Here is a 20517-nt window from a genome sequence, read left to right on the forward strand (position 1 = left end):
TGCTTCCATACGTAAATGCATTTGATAGCATTTGTGTGTCTGTAAGCGCAAGGGTATAGAACTACGGACACTCTGGTGTAAAAGTTGTCTTACCAGTGAAAGCTATGGACAAATGAACAATTTTACTTTTAAGCCTGTGTAAGGCAGTTTATTATGTTTACACAACATTTTAATTAATGGTCTCTTAATGGAACTTTCTGGAATGAAAACTAAACTGAAAAAGAATAGATGAAACAGTACATGGTCTGGCATAAGACAAATCTAACTTTATCAGCTATAAATTACATCAAATGCCAATACATGATTTAATTAAGGAAAGGGAAATGAGGTAGAGCTCGAGTCACTTGCAGTGCTGTTTCCAGTACTGAAGAGACAACAGGGAAAGCGTAAATTGAAACAGAAAAGGAGATTAGACGTCACTGAGTCAGGAATAACAGTTGTGTAGATAAGGTTATCAGATAAGATATTAAGGTAGATATGCAGCAGTAATGAAAGAAACAATTAAGGGCTTCTTCAGTACAACAGTAATTATTAAAAAGAAATAAATCTCTTGGGGACAAATAGCCTTTTCCAGGTTGAATTTTGCTTGCTGTGTATGTGAGTGTCTGTGTGTTCAAGTGGTACAATAGTCTATTTTGTATTATTACAATTTGAATATTACACATTCTATCTGCTTCAATCAGAGATAAAACTATTATTTGGGAGATTATTTTTATTTCATAGAAAGATTTGAAAACCTTTGCATGATACACTAAACTATAAATTAAAAGGTATTCATTATCTTTTTAAAATAATGCAGGAGTCAAGCAAAACTTTCCATTCAATTTAAAATAATCTAGCCTGGCCAGGAGTGGCTCAGCGGTTGAGCGTCAACCTAGGATCCAGGCGATTGGGGTTTGATTCCGTCAGGGCACATGCCCGGGTTGCGAGCTCCATTCCCAGCAGGGGGCGTGCAGAAGGCAGACAATCAACGACTCTCTCATCATTGATGTTTCTCTCTCTCTCTCTCTCCCTCTCCTTTCCTCTCTCTGAAATCAATAAAGATATATTTTAAAAATAAATAACTAACTAAATAAAATAATCTAAATTTACTTTATTACCTTAAGTTGCTATACAATTGTTTCTTAACTGTCATGACATAAGCTTGGTAAAATGGTATTCTTACATTTATTTATTTGCCTCCCAGTGTAATAAATCACCCAAATATTGGGGAGCAAAGAGGTGGTCACTATAAAACAACAACAGATATTTCCCATGCTTGAAAATTATGTTTATAATTGAAAATTATAGAAAAATAAAGTAAAAATGGAAAATATAGGTACTTGGCAATCTTTCTTATCTTCAGTTAAAAATTATATTCAATCTATTTTATATATATGCTAGAGAGACAGTAAAAAAATTTAAAAAACAAGCTTTGTTTAGTTATCTCGGAGCTTTCATAGAAAACCACATCTTTTTAAATATGTCTCATATATATTTTTTTTAAGTGAAAAATTAATGACTAATTTCTAAATACTATAAATGGAATACATATGTCATTTAAATCCTTTTGGGTGTACCTGTATTTCTTTCTTAGTCCAATTTATTTTTAAAAATCTCAGAAGAGAAAGATTGTAGGTTTCCCTCAGGTTAAGAAATTAATTCAGTCTGTATGACTAATTAAGAAAGGAAAGGCAATTTAAAGGAAAGTTAATACTATAACTTTTTCTCTTTAATGCTTTTATTATATATAAGAAAGGAGCTTGGAAAATCTAAAAGAAATTCACCATTACAACTGAATGTTAAATCCCTTCAGATACAATAAATACTTTGTAATAAGAAACTTCCAGAAATGAGCAGTATATTCTGTGTGCATCATTTCAGAAAACACACAGAAAACAATGGACTGGCACATTCACTTGCATCAAACACTAGACAGTGTTTTTAAAATATGTAAACTCTTGGAATAATATTTTTAAAAAGTTAAAGATTCTGACAAGCAAATAAAAGCACAGAGAACTGAAGCTATTGTCTCTTGAAAGAAGGGAAGCACACTAGGAGAAATCTGCATTTACGAGGCTCTTTTTCTCCCTGGGAGATCTCAATCCATGCAGGGCTGGGCAGGTAGAACCCAAGCTAAAAACCTCCATCTTACTGATGTGATATGTCAGAGGATAAAGTTAAAAACTTCCAGAGTGACTGAAAAGTAAAAGAGAAACCATGTGAAAGAGGAGGCCACAGGAGAATGACATTCCAATACCTGTACATAAATCCCCCCTCAGTCCCGGGGAGAACTCTACACTGTCCATGCAGAAAGAAGACTCCAAGGGTCTGGTGAGAACCAAAAGCTAGAACACTGAAAAGGCTGAGCACACATTTTCAGCTTCTGTTCACTGCACGGAAGATTATGTTTGAAGCTTTCATTTCATCAATTTAGAGGGACTAGACAGACATATTAGGCTTTTCACTGAAACCTCAAGTGGGCCATGCCTTAGAACTAGAGATCAAACTGAGCTTTTGCCTTAAGAATAAGGTCGAAAGATAAACAGCTCCATACTAACAAAATGTAAAAAAACAAGCCAGCACAAGCTAGTCACATAACTGCCTCTAGAACAAAATCAACACTCTTCAGAAGTTCACAAAATTTTATAGTATGTCATCTGTAATGTCTAGTGTACAGTAAAAAAAATTACTAGGTATAAAAAATAAGCAAAATAATAACAAAATATGAGAAAAAGAAGACCCGAGATCAAGAGAAAAAGAAATCAGTAGAAATAGACCTTTAGGTGATTCAGATGTTGAAACGAGGGGACAAGAATTTCAAAGCAGCTACTCCAATATGTTCATGAACTTAAATGAACAGAGTCCTAATAAATAAACATAAGGGGAAATTTCAGAGGAGAGTGAAAAAAGTAAAAGATAACAAATGGAAATTCTAGAACAGAAAAGTGTATCATATGAAATAAATAATTCACTGGATACTTCCATTTCTGCCCATGAAGAAATAACAAGTATGGACATGCAACTCCACCATACACAAATAGAAACTTAGGCAAAATATATGAAACAAAGGGCAGGACTATGAGTAAAGGGAAATAAATAAGGTTAATCTTACCAATTTCATAGCTTTCTATTTGGAGGCAATTTAAATCACACCCAATAAGAATTCTTTAGTTGTACATTAGCATATATTACATGTATATAAGTAAAAGGCATAACAATAGCAAAAAGAAAAATGAAATATTTTCTAAGATCCTTATATTATAAGCAAATCCTAGAGTAACCATTGAAAAAAGAGGTATATTTAATAATCCAATAATAGACACAAAATATAATACAGAAAGTTTTTTAGTTCATCCAAAAGAAATCAGGAAATTAGATAAATAGGAACAAAGCTAGATAGGAAATAAATAGTGAGATAATAGTATTAAGCCTAAACACATGGAATGAATTGAATTAAAGATAACAGTCTAAACAGGCCAATTAAAAGGCAAAGATTGTCATACTGGGTAAAAAAGCAAGAGCTAACAATATATATCTTTAAAAATAAAAATAAACATTAAATACAAAGAAACAGAAATAAAAGAATGGAAAAAACTATTAAACAGAAATAAAAGGATGGAAAAATCTATTTACCAAAATCAAAACAGACTAAAGACTTATAAGATGATGGGCAATACTAATATCAGATAAAGTAAATTTCAGGACAAAAATCTTAGTAGTAAATGAGTAAGGCATTTCGTAATGATAAAGGGCAAGTTTATTAATAAGATATAACAATCCTAAAATGCATTCACTTAAAACAGAGTAACAAAATACATGAAATCTATATACAGAAAGAAGAAATGAACACACTTGAAATTATAATAAATTTCCAAACTTTTTTATTAATTCAAAGAATAGACAGAAAAACACTAAACACCTGAATAATACTATCAACTAATTTAACCTGACATTTATTGAACATACTGCTCTAAAACAGAAGAATCCACATACTTTTCAAATGCATAAGAAACATTCACTAAGAACAAATGCTGGTCCATTTAAATAAATCTCCACATTTAAAAGACCATGTTCATACAATGTACATGCTATGACTTGGTGAAATTAAATTCGAAATCAGTAATTAAAAGCTGTCTGGAAAATCTCAAAACATTAAGAAATTCAACAATGCACTTCTAAATAACCTCTGCAAAAACCGGAAATCCTTAGGGGAAGTGGGAAATTCATACAAAATAAATAAAATTCTAGGAACAGATATCATCACTGAATTCTAGTAAGTATTTAAGGAAGAAATGATACAAGACCTGAAAGAATACTTACAAAATATAAAGGAGGAAGGAATAAATCCCAACCCATTTCATAAAGCAAGCTAGCCTGATTCTAAAACCTGACAAAGACATTAGAAGGGAAAAAACAACAACTACCAATCAATATCCCTCGTGGCCAAATACAAAGTTATTTACAAAATGTTAGCAAATCAGATCCAGTAATATCTGTAAAAAGCATAATATATCCTGACCAAGTGGGATTTAGTCCAGGAAAGCAAAGTTTATCTATCTTTGAAACCATTCAATAGAATTGACAATATTAACACAAATCAGAAGAAAGGAAGCAGACGATTATCCAAAGACATTCAGAAGTATTTCATAACTATTTCATAACTATTAAAATAAATAAGTGAAGTTAAATAAGGTGATGATGATACTGTTGTAATAACATGGTTATTAAATAACAGGGAAGGAGGAAAGGCGAGACTAAATAATATAAGATGCCATTTAGACCGCTTTGCCAGAAAGCTGCAGCTAACACCCTGCAAGTCTTTCCCTGAAAATCACTGGGGGAAGGGGCTGGACAGCACACGCATGCCCAGTAAGGTCTAGAAAGATGCTTACCTGTCAGTCAACCTGGGAGCCAGTCAGTGGCCAGAACAGGCACGACTGCTGCAAGGCTACAAGCCCTGAATATTTAAACTCCTGGACAAGGGCACTTCTCTTAACTCTCTTTTGCACCCTGCGCCGGGCTCCTGGCTCTCCTGTGGCAGGGGGTGTGCTCCCCTGCATTCCCTCCCGAGGCTCACGGCCATGTGGGACCCACCTAATGGACTGATGGACTTGAACTAGACGGATGCTGCCCCGGACTCAGTCCCACCGTGGAAGGGACACTCTGGGCACTGGGCCCCTTCTGTCTCTACTAAAGCCCCAGCTGCACTCTTTCAGGACTGGCTCAAGGGGCATGGACTTTACAACCCGAGGAATGAAACCCCAAGAAAGTAAAGCCTTTCCCACATCTCACCCTCCTGTGGGGGCCTGGGAAATGCTCATTCCAGAGGCTCCCGAAGAACCCCACTCCCACCGTCAATGGAGGAGTCCCACTTGTGTGATCCTCTGATAACAATAAGATAACAGAGCAATATATAAAATTAAATTTCTATATAATACAGAATAGTTGGAAGAGAAAATTTTATAAATCCACTTAGTGTAAAAAAAATCAAATACTCAGAAAATAAGTTTGACACAACCATACTCGGAAAACCGCAAAATATTGTTGAGAGAAAATTAAGGTAAATAATGAAGAATAATCCTATTCTGGAGAGAAAGACTCACTATTAAAATGTATAATCTCTCCAATTTGATTTATAGATTCATGGTTTTCAAGAAACAATTCCAACATAATTTTGTAGGCACTGGCAAGCTGATTTGAAAAGTATATGAAAACACAAGCCTGGAACAGGCAAAACAATTGTGCGGAAGAAGAAAATAATGGAATATTCACATTACCTGATCTCACGACTGTCTATAAGCTACAGTAACCAAGACAGTGATTTGGCAGATGGATAGACATACAAAGAAATGGAACAACATAGGGAATCCAGGAATAGATCCATACATATGTGCTTAACTGTGGAAAGGAAAGTCAAAAATGATGCCAAGGCAATTCGATATGTGTTTGGAAATAAATAAGCCTCAGCCCTCAAACCACATGTAATTACTTGAAGATGAATTACAGACTTAAACATAAAAGTTAAAATTTTAAAGCTTCTAGAAGAAAACATAAGAAAGTATCTTCACTATCTCGAGGTAGGACACAATTTCTTAGAAAGCATGAAACATGAAAAAATAGTTTGATAAACTGCAGTTCACTGAAATTTAAAACTGTTGCTCATCAAAATATTATTAAGAACATAAACAGAGAAGTCACAAAGCAGCAAAAGTATTTGCAATACAAACACATGACAAAGAATTTGTATACAGAATGGTTTTATAACTCCGCCTAATCAGTAAGAAGAGATAAGCAACATAATTTTAAAAGGTAAAAGACTTAGAAATTTTACAAAAGAAAATATGTGAATGTCTAATATGCACATTCTGTATAATGCATAAAGTTCCTTACCATCCTTAATCCTCAAAGAAAACTGAAGTAAAGTACTTTTTACACTCACAAGAACAGCTAAAATTACAGACAGGCAACATCCGATGTTGGTGCAATGTAGAAATACTGGAAGTAATATTCTTTGCTAGTGAGACTATAAAATTACGCAGTTTGAAAAAAAGTGTGTAAAGTCTCTTATAGTCAAAGTATTTCAATCCATTACCCAGACATTCCCCTTCTAGTTATTTCTCCCAAAGAAATAAAAAAAATGTCCTCAAAATGGCTTACATAAGAATGTTCATTCTCTGAAGAGAAAGCAAAATAGGATATATTACACAAATTGATAGTGCTCAGAGATAAAACATGAATTGCTTAATATATATATGGGTGGATCTCAAAGACATTATGTTTAACAAAAGAAGCCAGATGCAAAATATTATATTCTGCACCATTCCATTTATATGCAATTCAAGAACATAGTGATCGGGAACAAATTTCTCTAATAATGATAGTAGATTTAATAGGCATTTCTTCTTCAGGATAGTATATTCAGATTACAAAGTTTCTTTTGGCCTGTTTCTGGTTAAATTTTGACTTTTTTCCTGGTTAAGAGAAAGCATATAGATTTGAAACATAATGCGCTTTCTTCCGTAATTGCCTCAGTTCCTACTATATTCCAATGGCATCAAAATTACTAAGGAAATTATTGATTAAAAATCATTTCAAACAACCTTTCAGAGGTTAAACTCTTAGTAATTATAATTTTAAGAAGTTCATGGGAGTCTTCAGAGCATGAGCAACTGATCATCATTTTTTTTGGTAAAAAACTCTCGCCAGCAAACCCAGCTGCCTGTCCCTGCCCCTGTCCCTCGCCACTGCAGGAGCACCTTGGGGACGCAGCCCTGAGAAGGACCTGCTTGTCGCCAGCCGCGGGCTCTGAGCACGGGCCGGGGCCGGTACTCACCGATCACGATGGGCTGCGGGTCACTTCGCACTCCGACCCCCGCGCTGGTGCTCGCGGCCACCTCCACGCGGTACTGGACACCGGGGGCTAGCCCGCCGATGACCACCGACCGGATGGCTGCATCCACACTTTTGTTCACATGAAATCGTGTTTCGTTCCCCAGGCACCAGATCTACAGGAATGCGAAGTGGATAACAGAAGAAGGCAAAAATGATCATTTCGGACCATTAGATTGATATGTTAGATTAAATATTTTATTAGTGATCAATCTACTTCCTAGACTTATAGAAAGGACAATTCTAGAAAGCCTAATTCCTGCGGTGTGGGTGTGCGTGTGTGTGTGTTAAGGAAAGAACAATAAGGAAAGCTGACACTGTGCCACGTTCCTTCGTATCCGATAATCCACATTGAATGCTCCTAACAAAGTAATTCCCTCAATGCCTCTAGATAGGGGTCCCTGGTTGAAAAGAGCATTTGCATATGGATGAAAACATAAATTCCTCTGCTTAATTTACTTATCGAGATTTATTGTACATATAACCTATTAAGATATGGTGATTATGAGTTGTAATATTCAAAGTGTGCAGGTGAACATCTAAGTAATTTATATTTCATTTAAGAAAATATTAACTTGCACAGAAGTAGTTAACAAGATTAATTGACTTAAGTTATAGGTATTGACTGAGATGAGATTAAAGTGAATATTTACATGGACAGTAATAAATATTAATATTGATCAATATATCCACACACACATACACTTGCATGAGAACAAAGTGTGGGAAGTCTTGGAACACTGATGTGAAGAAAGCTGGATTTTTACTTCTGGTAAGATATAAATTTTAAGGCATACCATCTTCCGTTACTGTCAAATGTGTTATAAGAAGACTGTGCTCTGCGCACATATTTGTATTCATATTATTTAGTATTTTATAATCTAGACACAAAAGAACACACAGCATTTACTTCTGACATAGTTAAGTTTCTGAAACTATTTCTTTAAAATAACTCTTGTGAATTGTATATTTCTTTGATTTACACTGTGATACTTGTGTTACTATGGAGGAATATTTAGTCCTGACCTAATTACATATTATTACCAAAATATGACAATTTCTTATGATTGAGAAAGTTTATAATTTATGACACAAATTATCATGTTGTAAAAAATCAATTTTTAAGTAAATGAAAGTTTAGGATATTTAGTCTAAGATGATACAATAGTAAAATCCTAACCTTATTAAAACACACACACACATGCACAATAGAAGATTGTTACTCTTAAAACAATGTGTCCTAACAGTTGTAAAACTTTAGAATCTACATAATTTTCCTATTTTAAAGCACCTTAGTCTTATATTTCTTATACACATGTTTTTATAATGTGGAATAATTTTAAGTGCTTATGCACATTCTCTCCATTTTTTCAGTAAGTTAACCACTGGTTTCAGAAAACTCTATTTTAAATTCATTATTTTTTTTCTTAGAAATAACATAATTCCGTCTGCAATGTTTTGAGTGAAATAATTCAGCTTAATTTCGCACAGCCATTAATTTCCGGGGGTCCAGTGGGGTGTCTAGTTTTCCATCCTAATAGATCTGTCTAGTATATAGTTGTCAAAAATATATAAATATTTATTAATAACAAAATAATCATAGTTTTAAATTCTTTGCCAGGTTTAATGTGGAGGTGTCTTACTCTCACCGGTGGTCTAACCACATCACCTCCCCAGAATCTTATTTCTCAAAGTTACACGTTTTGTCTCTTCAACATCAAATGATGATGAAGAAACAATGGATAGATACTGTTTCTAAATAGCAACTAGCTCAGCTGAAAAATGAGATAAAACCATTTTTTTGGTACAACAGTGTTTACAAAATTTGTTTTTTTAATGGCTTCTTTTTTTGAATAAAATATTTTACAAAACTTCAGTAAATTGATAGAAGCAGAACGGAAGAGTGGAAGTGGTGTTGCCCACCCTCCTAGTCACAGCCCACGTCTCTCAACTCCCGAAGCATCTTTTTCTGAGAACAAAATTCAAAAACGCTGCTCTAAGGCTGTTACACAGAAATCTAATACCAAAAAGCCACTCCACTCTTGTGGTTCACTTGTGCAGCTGAGTCTGTGTTATCTGTGCCCTAAGACTTAGGTTCCAATCCCTTATCCATTTGTTTCTTGGCCTGTTGCACAAACATATAAAAAATTAATGACACTCAGACTCCAAAAGAGGGACACCGGAGATGGGGCTCATCCATGTGGCACTGAGCTTCCCTGGGACCCTTCTGCGTGGGCCTTCCTTCTTGGCGCAGGCCCTACCTTGTACTCCTGGATGATTCCGTTCTGATGATCCGGAGGGGGAGGATCCCAGGAAACACTGATGCTTGTGCTGTTGTGGCTTCCAACCGTGAGCACGGTGACAGACTGCGGAGGGGCGCTGGGGGCTGCAGAGGAGGCAATCAGAGTGAGCACAGGCTCTCGCGCCTGTGCGCCAAGGGGCCCGCAGGAGGCGAATGCGGGGCGGGGGCAGGAGGCGCTGGCTGCTGCCAGGAGCGCACAAAGCAGTCAGCAGCGACGGGTTTATACACTGTCTCTTACAGAGTGAATGGGTTTAAAGCAAATACAGTAGCTGTGGCAACAGGTACTGATCAGTGAACGTCACCGCTAACGTTCTGATGAGTATTTTCTGTGTTCCCAGCACAGAGCTAAGTGTCAGATTTAATTCTCACAAGCACCTCAGCAGGTAAAAGCAACGGGTAGAATCTGAACACAGGTCTAATTCTAGACCTTTGATTCTTTTGACTCTCATGGGCTCTCTTTCTGAAAACAGAACAAAATACTGCTATAAAAATATTCTGAGAGTATGTAAACAAAATTTTATTAGTCATTGCCTCGGAGTGGTGGCCTTATTGACAACTTATTTATTTTAGTTTACGTTTATTAAATAAAAACAGAAATATAGCTACACATTTCATCAACAACAAAAATACTTGTGTTTTCATATCGGGAAAAATAATTGACTGTTCTAAATGGACTCATAATTTAAGATTTTAGACTTATTTTATATTGATGGGCAAGGAACTCTGAAGGTAGAAATGAAAACAGTTCATGTTGGGTCAAATGTGACACGGACACATTTTAACTTCTTACTTTCTCTTCTTTTATGGTTTCTCCTGTAATCACACTGAGGAAAGGTGAGTGAGAAAGATTTTCTGATTTTAGACCGCAGCGTCTCCCATAAAAGCGTATGTGAGAGCTAACAAACACTAATTCTAGTGGAAAACATAAATTCTCAGTGACTCCCTGAGTTTAAAACAAAGGAAGAAAAATCAGTATCAAAATACTAACAGTTAAAACAAAACTGAAAGGATTTTATATAAAAGGGTTTATGCTTTCCTAACTCTACACAGTTTTAGCCCTTTGAAAATATATACAATTGAACTGTAAAGGACATTTTTAAAGCCTATCAATAAAGTCTCCCATGTTCGGTAAATTTGTCATGACACATTTCCCTGAGGTATGATCATATTTGCATTCAGATGTGATCATATTGCTCAAAAGCATGGCACGTGACGTAAGTCCCGCCACTTGTCTACCAGTTTTGCAGTTATGAAGTAGACTGCATTGAAAAATCCCTTGTGAGAACTGGTTTCTCACTGGCCGTGCTGCGGGCTGGGAGAGAACCCCATGCCTGCTTCCTGACAGGTCAATTACTCCTGTGCTCAGCTCCTTTCTATAGATGTGAGAGAACCCAAATCGCCGCTCAGTGCTCCGGGGCACAGGCCAGCTGAGTTCCATTTGCTACCTTCACGAGGCCTCAGAAATCGGAGCTGAACGTGCCACGACTGGTGACCAATGCCTAATGCAGGGGAAAGGCCTAACTGCGGCGAAATTGAGTTTGGATGTATGCTTCCCACGCAGCATTCTGCACTGAACTACCCCGCTCGGCAGTTCTGCACATTTTCAACGGAAAGTAAAACGTAATGCTGATGACTCTATTATACATTTTTAGTCATTTTTTCTTTACATTTCCTAAAGATAAATTAGTCATGCCTTTAAAAACACAGACTTCTAAGGTGATGATATTTTCACTGTGTTGCTTATTATAAGACATACATACTTGGAAAGCTCTTTGGTCACACATGAGCATCTACATGTTAGCGTGAGCAACCTATATACATTTTCTTAAGGTTAGTACATTAATTTATATTAAATATGTTTAGAAAAAAAATATTTTTTTATGGGAGCATATACAAAAAATTAGTAAAAAAGCAGAAAAGGGAAAAAATATATTCGGGATGTGACTTTTTTTTTCACTTTTATGATAGAATATATTATAAGCCTCTAGTTAAGTAAAGGAGACACTGGTAAATGGAGGTGGAGTCTTACATTTATTTCATGTCTATCACAGGTTGACCTTAAAGTGCAGGCAAGAAAAGTTCCAAAGGGGAGAGGGGAGGAAAGGACACCAGGAAGAAAGCTGTTGCAAACAGCTTTCTGAATTAGAAATTATGAGTCAGACCGGCAGAAGCCACAGGGAAGGACACTTCAAGAAGAAAATGTCATGCTTTACTGTGTCAAAAAAAGAGGAGGGACAATGAATAGCCTGTGCTCTTGAGTTCCCAGAAGCCTGTCTTTCAACGAAGCTAAGTGAGCCTAATCCATGTAAAAAATATGTGGAAAAATATTATAATCAAATTCCAATGTACTGACAAACAAGATTTGGGGCAAGTGTTTATAAATTACTGAATGTCTTTTTTTTTTTTTTTTTTTTTTTAGTTGTCAGATTTTATGGAATTCTCAGAATAAAAAGAGAAAAATAACATTTCCTGGATTCATGTTTAGAGTCTCTCTTGCTACTCTTCCAAGAAAGATGATAAACTAGAACTTCAACAGAAATTGGTTTCATTATGGTTCCAGTTTGGTTAATGTTAGAAATCTAAAGACTGACCTTCTTCGGTAGTACGGACTGTTTTAGATTCACTATCCATTCCTTGGAACTCATTAAAATAAGGTCGAACTTTAATTTCGTAAGTCACGCCCTTCTTCAGGTTGACTAAGACAGCATTTCGCTCATTTGGGACTTTGGCGTCTAAATTCTGCCACGTTGGTGTCGCCTGCAGGCCTGAGGTCTGACGATACATCACCCGGTAGCCTTGGATAAACTGGGGCTGGCGATCAACCTGAAAAACAGAGCAATAAGCTTCTGAAATGGAAGGGAGTGTTTCCGACGTTACGGGGATCCACTCGCATTTCTTTGTCCCTGTTGGGGTGCTCATCAGCCATCACCCGAGTGACGCCACGGCTTTCTAACTCACACCCAGCTCTTATGTGCTCTTCCAAATCTGAGTTCACATCGCTCCCAAGTTACTATTCCCAAAGGGACGAGTGGAACAACTCTCTCTCCTGTTTAAAATCGTTCACGGAATCCAAGATACCTACTTAATTCAAGTTCTTTGGATTAGCACAAAGTCCTGTCAAGACCTAGACCTGCCGATTTTCCCAGCTCTGTTTCTTATCTGCTTGTCCCTTTTCTACCCACAATTGCTGCTTGTGTGGTTGCATATAATGTGCTCCTTGTCAGGGATTGCCACTCTCAGCCCTTGTCCATTCACTCATACCTTTGCTCACTCAAAACAGTGTTTGGGTTCCTACTAATAAGCACCAGGAATTTTCCTAAAATCCGGGGATAAAAAGGAGAATGAAGTAATCAGTCCCTGCCCTCATGGTGCGCAGAGCCCGTGAGGAAGGCGGGCATTGCCTCATGATCACCCGACCAATGTCCAAGTTGCGGTCACGACAAACAGACACAAGCCAGTGCTGGGGCTGAGACGTCCAGGGAGCTAAGGGAGCCTGGAGGGGAGAGGAAGCTGGCCGAAGCAGGAAGGAAGGTGTCCTTGATCTACAAGGACAGTGGGATTTCCCCAGTGGAAGGAAAGCGGGGACAGCTTGTGTCCAATCCCTGTGGGTGGAGGAAGCATGCGAGAGAGACTGACAGTTGTGTAGCAACAGAGTCTGTTTTAAATGCATGAAAAAGCTTATTCCCCTCAACAAATATTAAAAATTTGTATTAATTTACCAGTAGCCCCACCACTGGCACAATTTGACAACTTTCTTGATTCTTTCATTCACTTAAGCTACAGAGGATAAGCGGCTGTTTTTAGATGAAAATCTGAGACTTTGAATCTGAAAACTCATATCAAATAGAAATTTAAAAAAACTTTTTTGTTCACTCATAATAACTATATAAAACCTAATACATAAAAAAGTAAGCCAGAAATGAAACATGTTCTCTTAATACATTTATGAAGCAATTTTTACTGAAGTATTACCTTTTTTTTTTCTCATTTTCAAGGAGAAAAGGACTTTTAGCTTGTTTTTTAATGTCTTGCCATGTCTCCTGACAAATATAACTTCCATAGCACCTTCTCCAATTAACATCCCATATATTACAGTTTGCTAGTTATGCTCTAAAAGGCCTTTCACTCGACAGATCTCACAGTCAAGGGAAGTGTAAAATTTAATGGAGAAGAGGTGGGAAGACCTCATTTTAGGAAGTTTGCGGAGAGAGGAAATAGAAGAGGTAATGATAAAAGGAGGTAATGGTGACTTCGGTTTTTTAAAAATGTCTTTATTCAATTGTTAACACATTATAAACAAATGCTATTCTTTCATGTATTAAATTCTAACTTCTTGAGTTGCAGCATTTACAAAATTTTTGCAGAATCTCAGTTAAAATATCATGGAACAGAGGGATTTCTTTTTTCTGTATTTAGAATGTCCAAGTTAGAAAAACTCACGAAGTTGGTGATCATAAGCTTGTGTGTTTCTACGTACAGCTAATTCCAGGATCAGTGATGAGCATCCAGGAGTAGGAGCTCCTTTCCCCGCCTGGCAGCTATCTAACCCTCACGGATTTGCTGAAGTCAGTGCTACTCTTTAGGAGATCAGGCCATGAAAAAGAAAGCCCAGCTCTGATGCCAGAGCCATGACCTTTGGATCCTTAGCCATGCCACACTTTTGTGTTTGTACCAATGGATGTATTTTTTGAAAAGCAGCGGTTCTGACATTATAAAACTAGGCAACTAAAAAGCCAAAAGTTGAATTTATGAGAGCCAAAGAGAGATACCCTTCATCAAAACTGTCACTGTTCAAAAAAATCGCCGCAACATATGTTAAAACAACATTAAGCTTGCATTTTATAAACTTCTCTGCATTCACTTTAAGTGAATTTATATACTGAAAGAAAGACATAACTCACAATAATAGCTTGTTAATACTGAAAGAAGCAAGCTGTGTTTTTAAGAAGAACATTAAGCAGCTGTTTCCAGATGAAGGGAGTCTGTAAATCAGGGTAAATTGGTTTTATCCATGTTTGGTTTTCATTAATTAAGTGTTTTAGGGACTTTATGAACCTAATGTTTACTACACAACATTACCTTGCTCACTTCAGTGTACATGCCTTCAGCCAGTATTTTCTAATGACCCACTTAATAACTAAATAGTTTAACCCGATTGTGTGCAGTTGTAATGCATTCTTTTTCAGAAAAAAAATTGTTGTCACAGGTGGAAGCAAAAATGAAAATGCTGAACATTACCTTTGCAAAACTAGGTGGGATTTTTATTGGCTATGCATTCTACACCATTGACTTCTGAAGCACATTTTGACAGGTGGTCATTTTCAAGTTAAACCATATGCTTGTTACTAGTTTTATTACCATTCTTATTATGAGTCTGGCTGGACACAATTCCATGGGTTTATAGAATTTTAAAAATTGGTATTTTCTGAAACGTGCATAAAAAAAAGTTCTCTTAAGGAAAAAGTGAAATGATGAAGAGAGGTTCAGTCTCAGCTGAGTTACAGCTTAGTCTCTTACACTTTCTGAGTCTCAGGTTACTTAATTTACTCAAGTAACACCCATATTACAAGGGCACAGTCACAATTAGAGGACTACTATAGGTTAAAGCATTTGCAAGTTTTAGAGATGCACAATGACAAAGCATCATTGTTAAGTAAAGGATATTCTAAAAAAGGGGGTCTACATGTGGCCTTCAAATGATCACTTATATTAAAATGTTTAAGTCAGATGCTTAATATATATCTTTTCAATTAAAAAAAATCTACCTAACCTGAAAATTGAAAATACATTTTCTTAGGTGAGTTTTGTCTGCTAAGGGACGGATCCGGATGTGGCTGAGTTCTGAAAGCCTGTTTCGCTAGGACACTCTTTCAGCTCCAGGAGCTGTAATATTTAGGGGAAAAGAGTCTGCGATACTTTTTGTCCTTGAACAAAAGCAAAACACACACACACACACATACACACCAGAATATTTTTAAACATAATATTTACTGTTATTTTCTTTGTGGAACAGCCATTCTCTTATCATTTATGCCTACACTCATTGTAAAATCGGTCGTTTTTAGAATGCTAACTATTGATGCTTCAAGATTAGTCTTGTGGGGCAGGTGGACGGTTTTCTAAGCACAAATATCATGTATATTTGGTAACTAGATCCTGCCAACCATTGGTAAGCCACCTCCCTTGGCCCCAAGTCTGAACACATGGGCTGGGGTATATATTTGTCCCTTTAAACCCAACACATCTGTAACTCAAACAATGTGATAATATTTTTTTTTTAAATATGCACATTTAGGAAGTTAAAAATACGACATAAAAATAAAATAGTTGGTCATAATTTCTTTGAAAACCAATCTCACCCCCAGTCTGGCTTCATTTCACTACACTTACCTCTCAACTACATGCTTCTCTCATGGGGAACAATACTTTGTGATATAACTGAAGATTTTCCTTTTCCTTTTTTTTTTAATATATCTTTATTGATTTCAGAGAGAGGAAAAGAGAGGGAGAGAGAGAGGTAGAAACATCAATGATGAGAGAGTCATTGATCGGCTGCCTCCTGCACGCCCCCGACTGGGGATGGAGCCCGCAACCCGGGCATGTGCCCTGACCGGGAATCGAACCCTGATCACCTGGATCCTAGGTTGACGCTCAACCTCTGAGCCACGCTCGGCCAGGTGAACATTTTCTTTTAAAAATAAAAAACGCATGAAAAAATTGAGTTGACCATTCAACAGACAGCTATTGAAAGGCAATTTCATAAATGATGCTTTGTTCTGAAGAAACAGAAATTAAAATTACAGATTTCAGACTCTCAAAAGTCAAGCTCATGAGGGAGAGAGATACAAAAACTAGAAATAACAAGCTTCTTGGGATATAAAGACACGTATGACAAGGTCCCTCTCCTGAAAGGACTCCCAGATTACTGACCTGCAGTTTTGATATAATTTGATGTATTATTTTTAACTCAGTGACTTTTAAAGTAATTAATTTCATGAACATAATGACTGATTCTTATCCAAATAATTCCCACATTTAGAAGCAGCTTTAAAAAGCCCCTTCAAAATTCCCAAGAGAGCAGAGAAGACTTTTTCAATTGAGAATGAGAAAAAATATGCTATTAAAAATACAACTATCTTGGCCTTGTTAGTTTTGTATCTAGTGAAAGCTACAGAAAGATGGAAGAGGCAAGGCAGATAATACCCCTACTGTGCCACTGATGAGGTCATTATGTTCCTTTCATGGGAACAGAAGAATAGAAACCATTATATGCAGAAAATAGAATATGTCCATGTGAAATTATATAAAAAATGGAATTAGAAACAATGTAATCCTAATCATAATTACTCTTAAAATATTATAAATTTAGTTTTATTTTTGTTAAAGTACTGCTCAATTTTGTACTAGGGGCCAAAAATGTGACTGATCAGATGGTCTGGTTTAAGAAACAACAAAATGCCCCATCCAGGAGCATATGTTGAAATTCCACCATTAAAAGGCCTTCAGTTCAACTAAGTATCTATCTACATTTTATCTTTACAGTGAAAACACTACAAGCCAATTTGAAGTAAGGAAATTCTAATGCTATTGTTATCTGTAAATATACACGGGATATTAGGAACATTATTCAACCTGTCTGCGTTGGTTTCCTTTTCTAAAATTATAAAATTAAACTAAGCAGGTTTAATGTCACTAAGTTTCTCCTGTCCTCAGATAATGCCTCCATATTTCTTCGTAGAGAAGTGGATGAGCGGTGATACCTTCTCTGGTGTTTAATCGCTCCTCTGACTGAACCTCTGTCTGTAGGGAGCACATCTGCACGTATCCCTGTGCACTGTCAAGAATGCACAGGGTTCCCCCAAGCAGACCTGTGCTCCCCACATGCACATCGGGCTCAAACTGGCTCTCAAAAAAGGCTGTTGAACTGTATTTGTTCAATGGGTTTATTACTGAGAGGACACTGGAAAAACTCAATTCACTGTGTTTTCTATTTCAAACATAAGTAATTAAGAACTGATGAAAAATAACCGGGCAGTTTTCTTTTCTCACCTTTTGTTGAGGAAGTGGATGGTAATAGGGGAAATAACTATTTCCCTAAAGAACCTTGGAGGAATGGTAATTCAGATTTCATTTTTTTTACTTATAGTCATTCTTGTACAACAAAAACAAACAAAAACAATAAAAATAGAGAAATTATACTTTCTAATTAGGATTACGATTAAAGTAAAAACTTTTCTAGGTATCCCAAACTAAAATGTCCATTACATATACAGTATACAAGATCTATCACACCACAGGAGGTTTAAAGAATATGTGTCTTCTGTCATCCTAATATAGTTCCTTATGGATTTTTAAAAATTATAATAGAGGGATCTTGGGCACAAAGAAAACGTTGGCACTAACTGTATTAGGCTAGGGGAAGATTATCTAGCTCTTCTCAAAACAAACACACACGTAGACTCAGGTACATGCACAAGTTGTTAGCATTTTCTAATATGACTAATATGGCTATTTTTATGCTATTTGTAGTTTCTGCTGAAGTGGCTACTCTGTGGTCAAAACATTTTGTATTTTAAAATAATAGTGGGCAGGTAGACATTCATTAATGCATGCAATTGAACACTTTAGCATATATTAAAATATTAATTGATTTCTTAAACCCATTAATTTTTTATTATATGTCAAATTATTAAAATTATAAATATATATGTTTGGTGATGCTGGATGAGATTCAGATTAAAGAATATAAAGATGTTTGGTTTAAATTCACAAGAAATCTTCATCAAAATTAAAATCTTTTGTGCTTCAAATAACACTATTAAGAAAGTAAGAAACAAACTGCAGATTAGGAGAAAATATTTACAAATCATATATCTGATCAACAAGTTGTATCTAATATATAAAGAATTCTTACAAGACTATAATAAGGAGACAAACAACCCAATTTAAAAATCGGTAAATAATTTAAACAGACATTTCTCTAAGGAATGTCTATTTATGTTAAACAAAGCATTATCATATTATTCAACAATTCCTAGATATGTGCCAAGAGAAATGAAAACATATGTCGACTTGTACACAAATGTTCATAGCACCATCATTCATGGTCGCCTAAAGTAGAAACAACTCAAAGGTGCATCGAATGGATAAACAGATGTACATGACGTATCAGTACAGGGATGGAATGCCATTAGGTAATAAAAGGAACAAAATATTGACACATGTTATAACATGAATGAACCTCAAGAACATTATGCTGAGTGAAAGAAGCCAGACACAAAAGGCCACGTATTGCATGATTTCATTCCTATAAAAGCAATAGGCTAATTTACAGAGAGAGTAGATTAGTGGTGCAAAATGAAATGGAGAAGCCATGGCTAATGGGCACAGGGTTTCACTTTGGGATGGTGACGTGTTTAAAATCAGGTTTCGGGGATGATTGTACAACCCTGTAAGTATACTGAAAACCGTTGAGGTGTACATTTTAACCCTGCTATATGAATTATATCTCAACAAAGCTGTTAAAAATTCAGAAGACAGAACATGTTCTGTTTATATTGCAATCAGTCTTTTTCTTATATTTATTCTTTTATTTATTGAATTCTTCTCTTTTTGCCTTTACTTACACCTTGATTTTGAATGGGAAAGGGTTTTATTACTATTTTTTTAAACTTGTTCTTTCTTTTTTGGCTAGTTTTCTTAAAACAATAAAAGAGACTACTATTAATATGGCCTTTGAAAACTTACCGTCCATGTGACTTGAACAGTCGTGGGAGTCAGTACAACTGGAGTGTGAAGACGGACTATGACATCTCCTAGTTCCTTCTGTACTTGTCTATGGTCCACGCCTTGTGCTGGTGGGCTGATATCTGCAAGTTTTAAAAACTCATAGTAAAATTCCAATGTATATTACATGAGCCAATATTATGCCATTAGAAATAATCACAGGGGAAAAATAAAAACCCTTTATGACAAAAACATTAAAGAGTATTTATATACATACCACCGTGCTCGAACATAATTTGAAAGATTATATTTATCTTCACTAAAATAATATTAATAAAAGAGTCTATGAAATCCCTCACCCCATTCAAATACACTATTGTGGGAAGTCTCATTATTTTCTTATTAAAGCATAAAATATGCTCTGTGTGAGACTTCTCTGGAAACATCAGTTTTACATAGATGTTGAAAGACAGTCTTGGGTAGTTAGTAGAGTGATATCTGAAAACTGCTGTTGAGGAATTTATTTAATTCTCTGTGCCGATTAGTAAACTGTGTGTTCTTACTCCACCTATTTCAGTCTAGGAATGTGGAAGAAAAGGAATCAGAGGGACTGGAAAAGTGAATTATGTTACTAAAGGTAAACAGAGTGAGGGAAAGAAGGGGAAGACGCCCTGTAAATCCACAAAAATACTTCTGACCAAAACACTTAGAATACTGAGAGAATGCTGTAAAGTAAGCCCTGGTCAGTGTGCTCAGTGGTTAGAGCATCGGCCTGTGCACCAGAGGGTCCAGGGTTCGATTCCCAGTCGAGGGCAAGTACCGGGGCAGCAGGCTCAATCTGGCCCTGGTGGGGCTCCTTCCGGAGGCAACTAACACGCGAGTCTCACATCAGTTCTCTCTCCCCCCCCTTGCACTGTCTCTAAAAATCAATGGGAAAAATACCCTCTGGTGAGAATTACCAACAACGACAAAACATTCTAACGTGACAATAGGCGATGCACCTGCTTTTTGAAACTATTGCATGGGGTGGGGCGGGGGAAGGAAGGAAAACAGATTTGCCATGTTTAGAATGACATGGCCTCAGCCCTACCTTGTTCTGGCCCCTTACTTACCATTCA

General features: G+C 36.3%; 1 protein-coding gene across 12 annotated transcripts in view; it reads right to left on the reverse strand.

Moving 5' to 3' along the window:
* Positions 1 to 20517, reverse strand: part of ROBO2 (roundabout guidance receptor 2) — a 556155-nt gene that overhangs the window by 61806 nt on the left and 473832 nt on the right. For all 12 annotated transcript variants that reach the window (XM_081138222.1, XM_081138229.1, XM_081138230.1 and 9 more), the window contains 4 exons: positions 19421 to 19542; positions 12265 to 12496; positions 9633 to 9757; positions 7316 to 7487 (listed from right to left, as the gene is read on the reverse strand). In XM_081138222.1, the coding sequence (XP_080994348.1) occupies positions 7316 to 7487; positions 9633 to 9757; positions 12265 to 12496; positions 19421 to 19542 (651 nt within the window). The remainder of the gene's footprint in view (positions 1 to 7315; positions 7488 to 9632; positions 9758 to 12264; positions 12497 to 19420; positions 19543 to 20517) is intronic.

Source organism: Miniopterus schreibersii (genome assembly GCF_964146895.1).
Source record: "Miniopterus schreibersii genome assembly, chromosome: 5".
Taxonomy (NCBI): domain Eukaryota; kingdom Metazoa; phylum Chordata; class Mammalia; order Chiroptera; family Miniopteridae; genus Miniopterus; species Miniopterus schreibersii.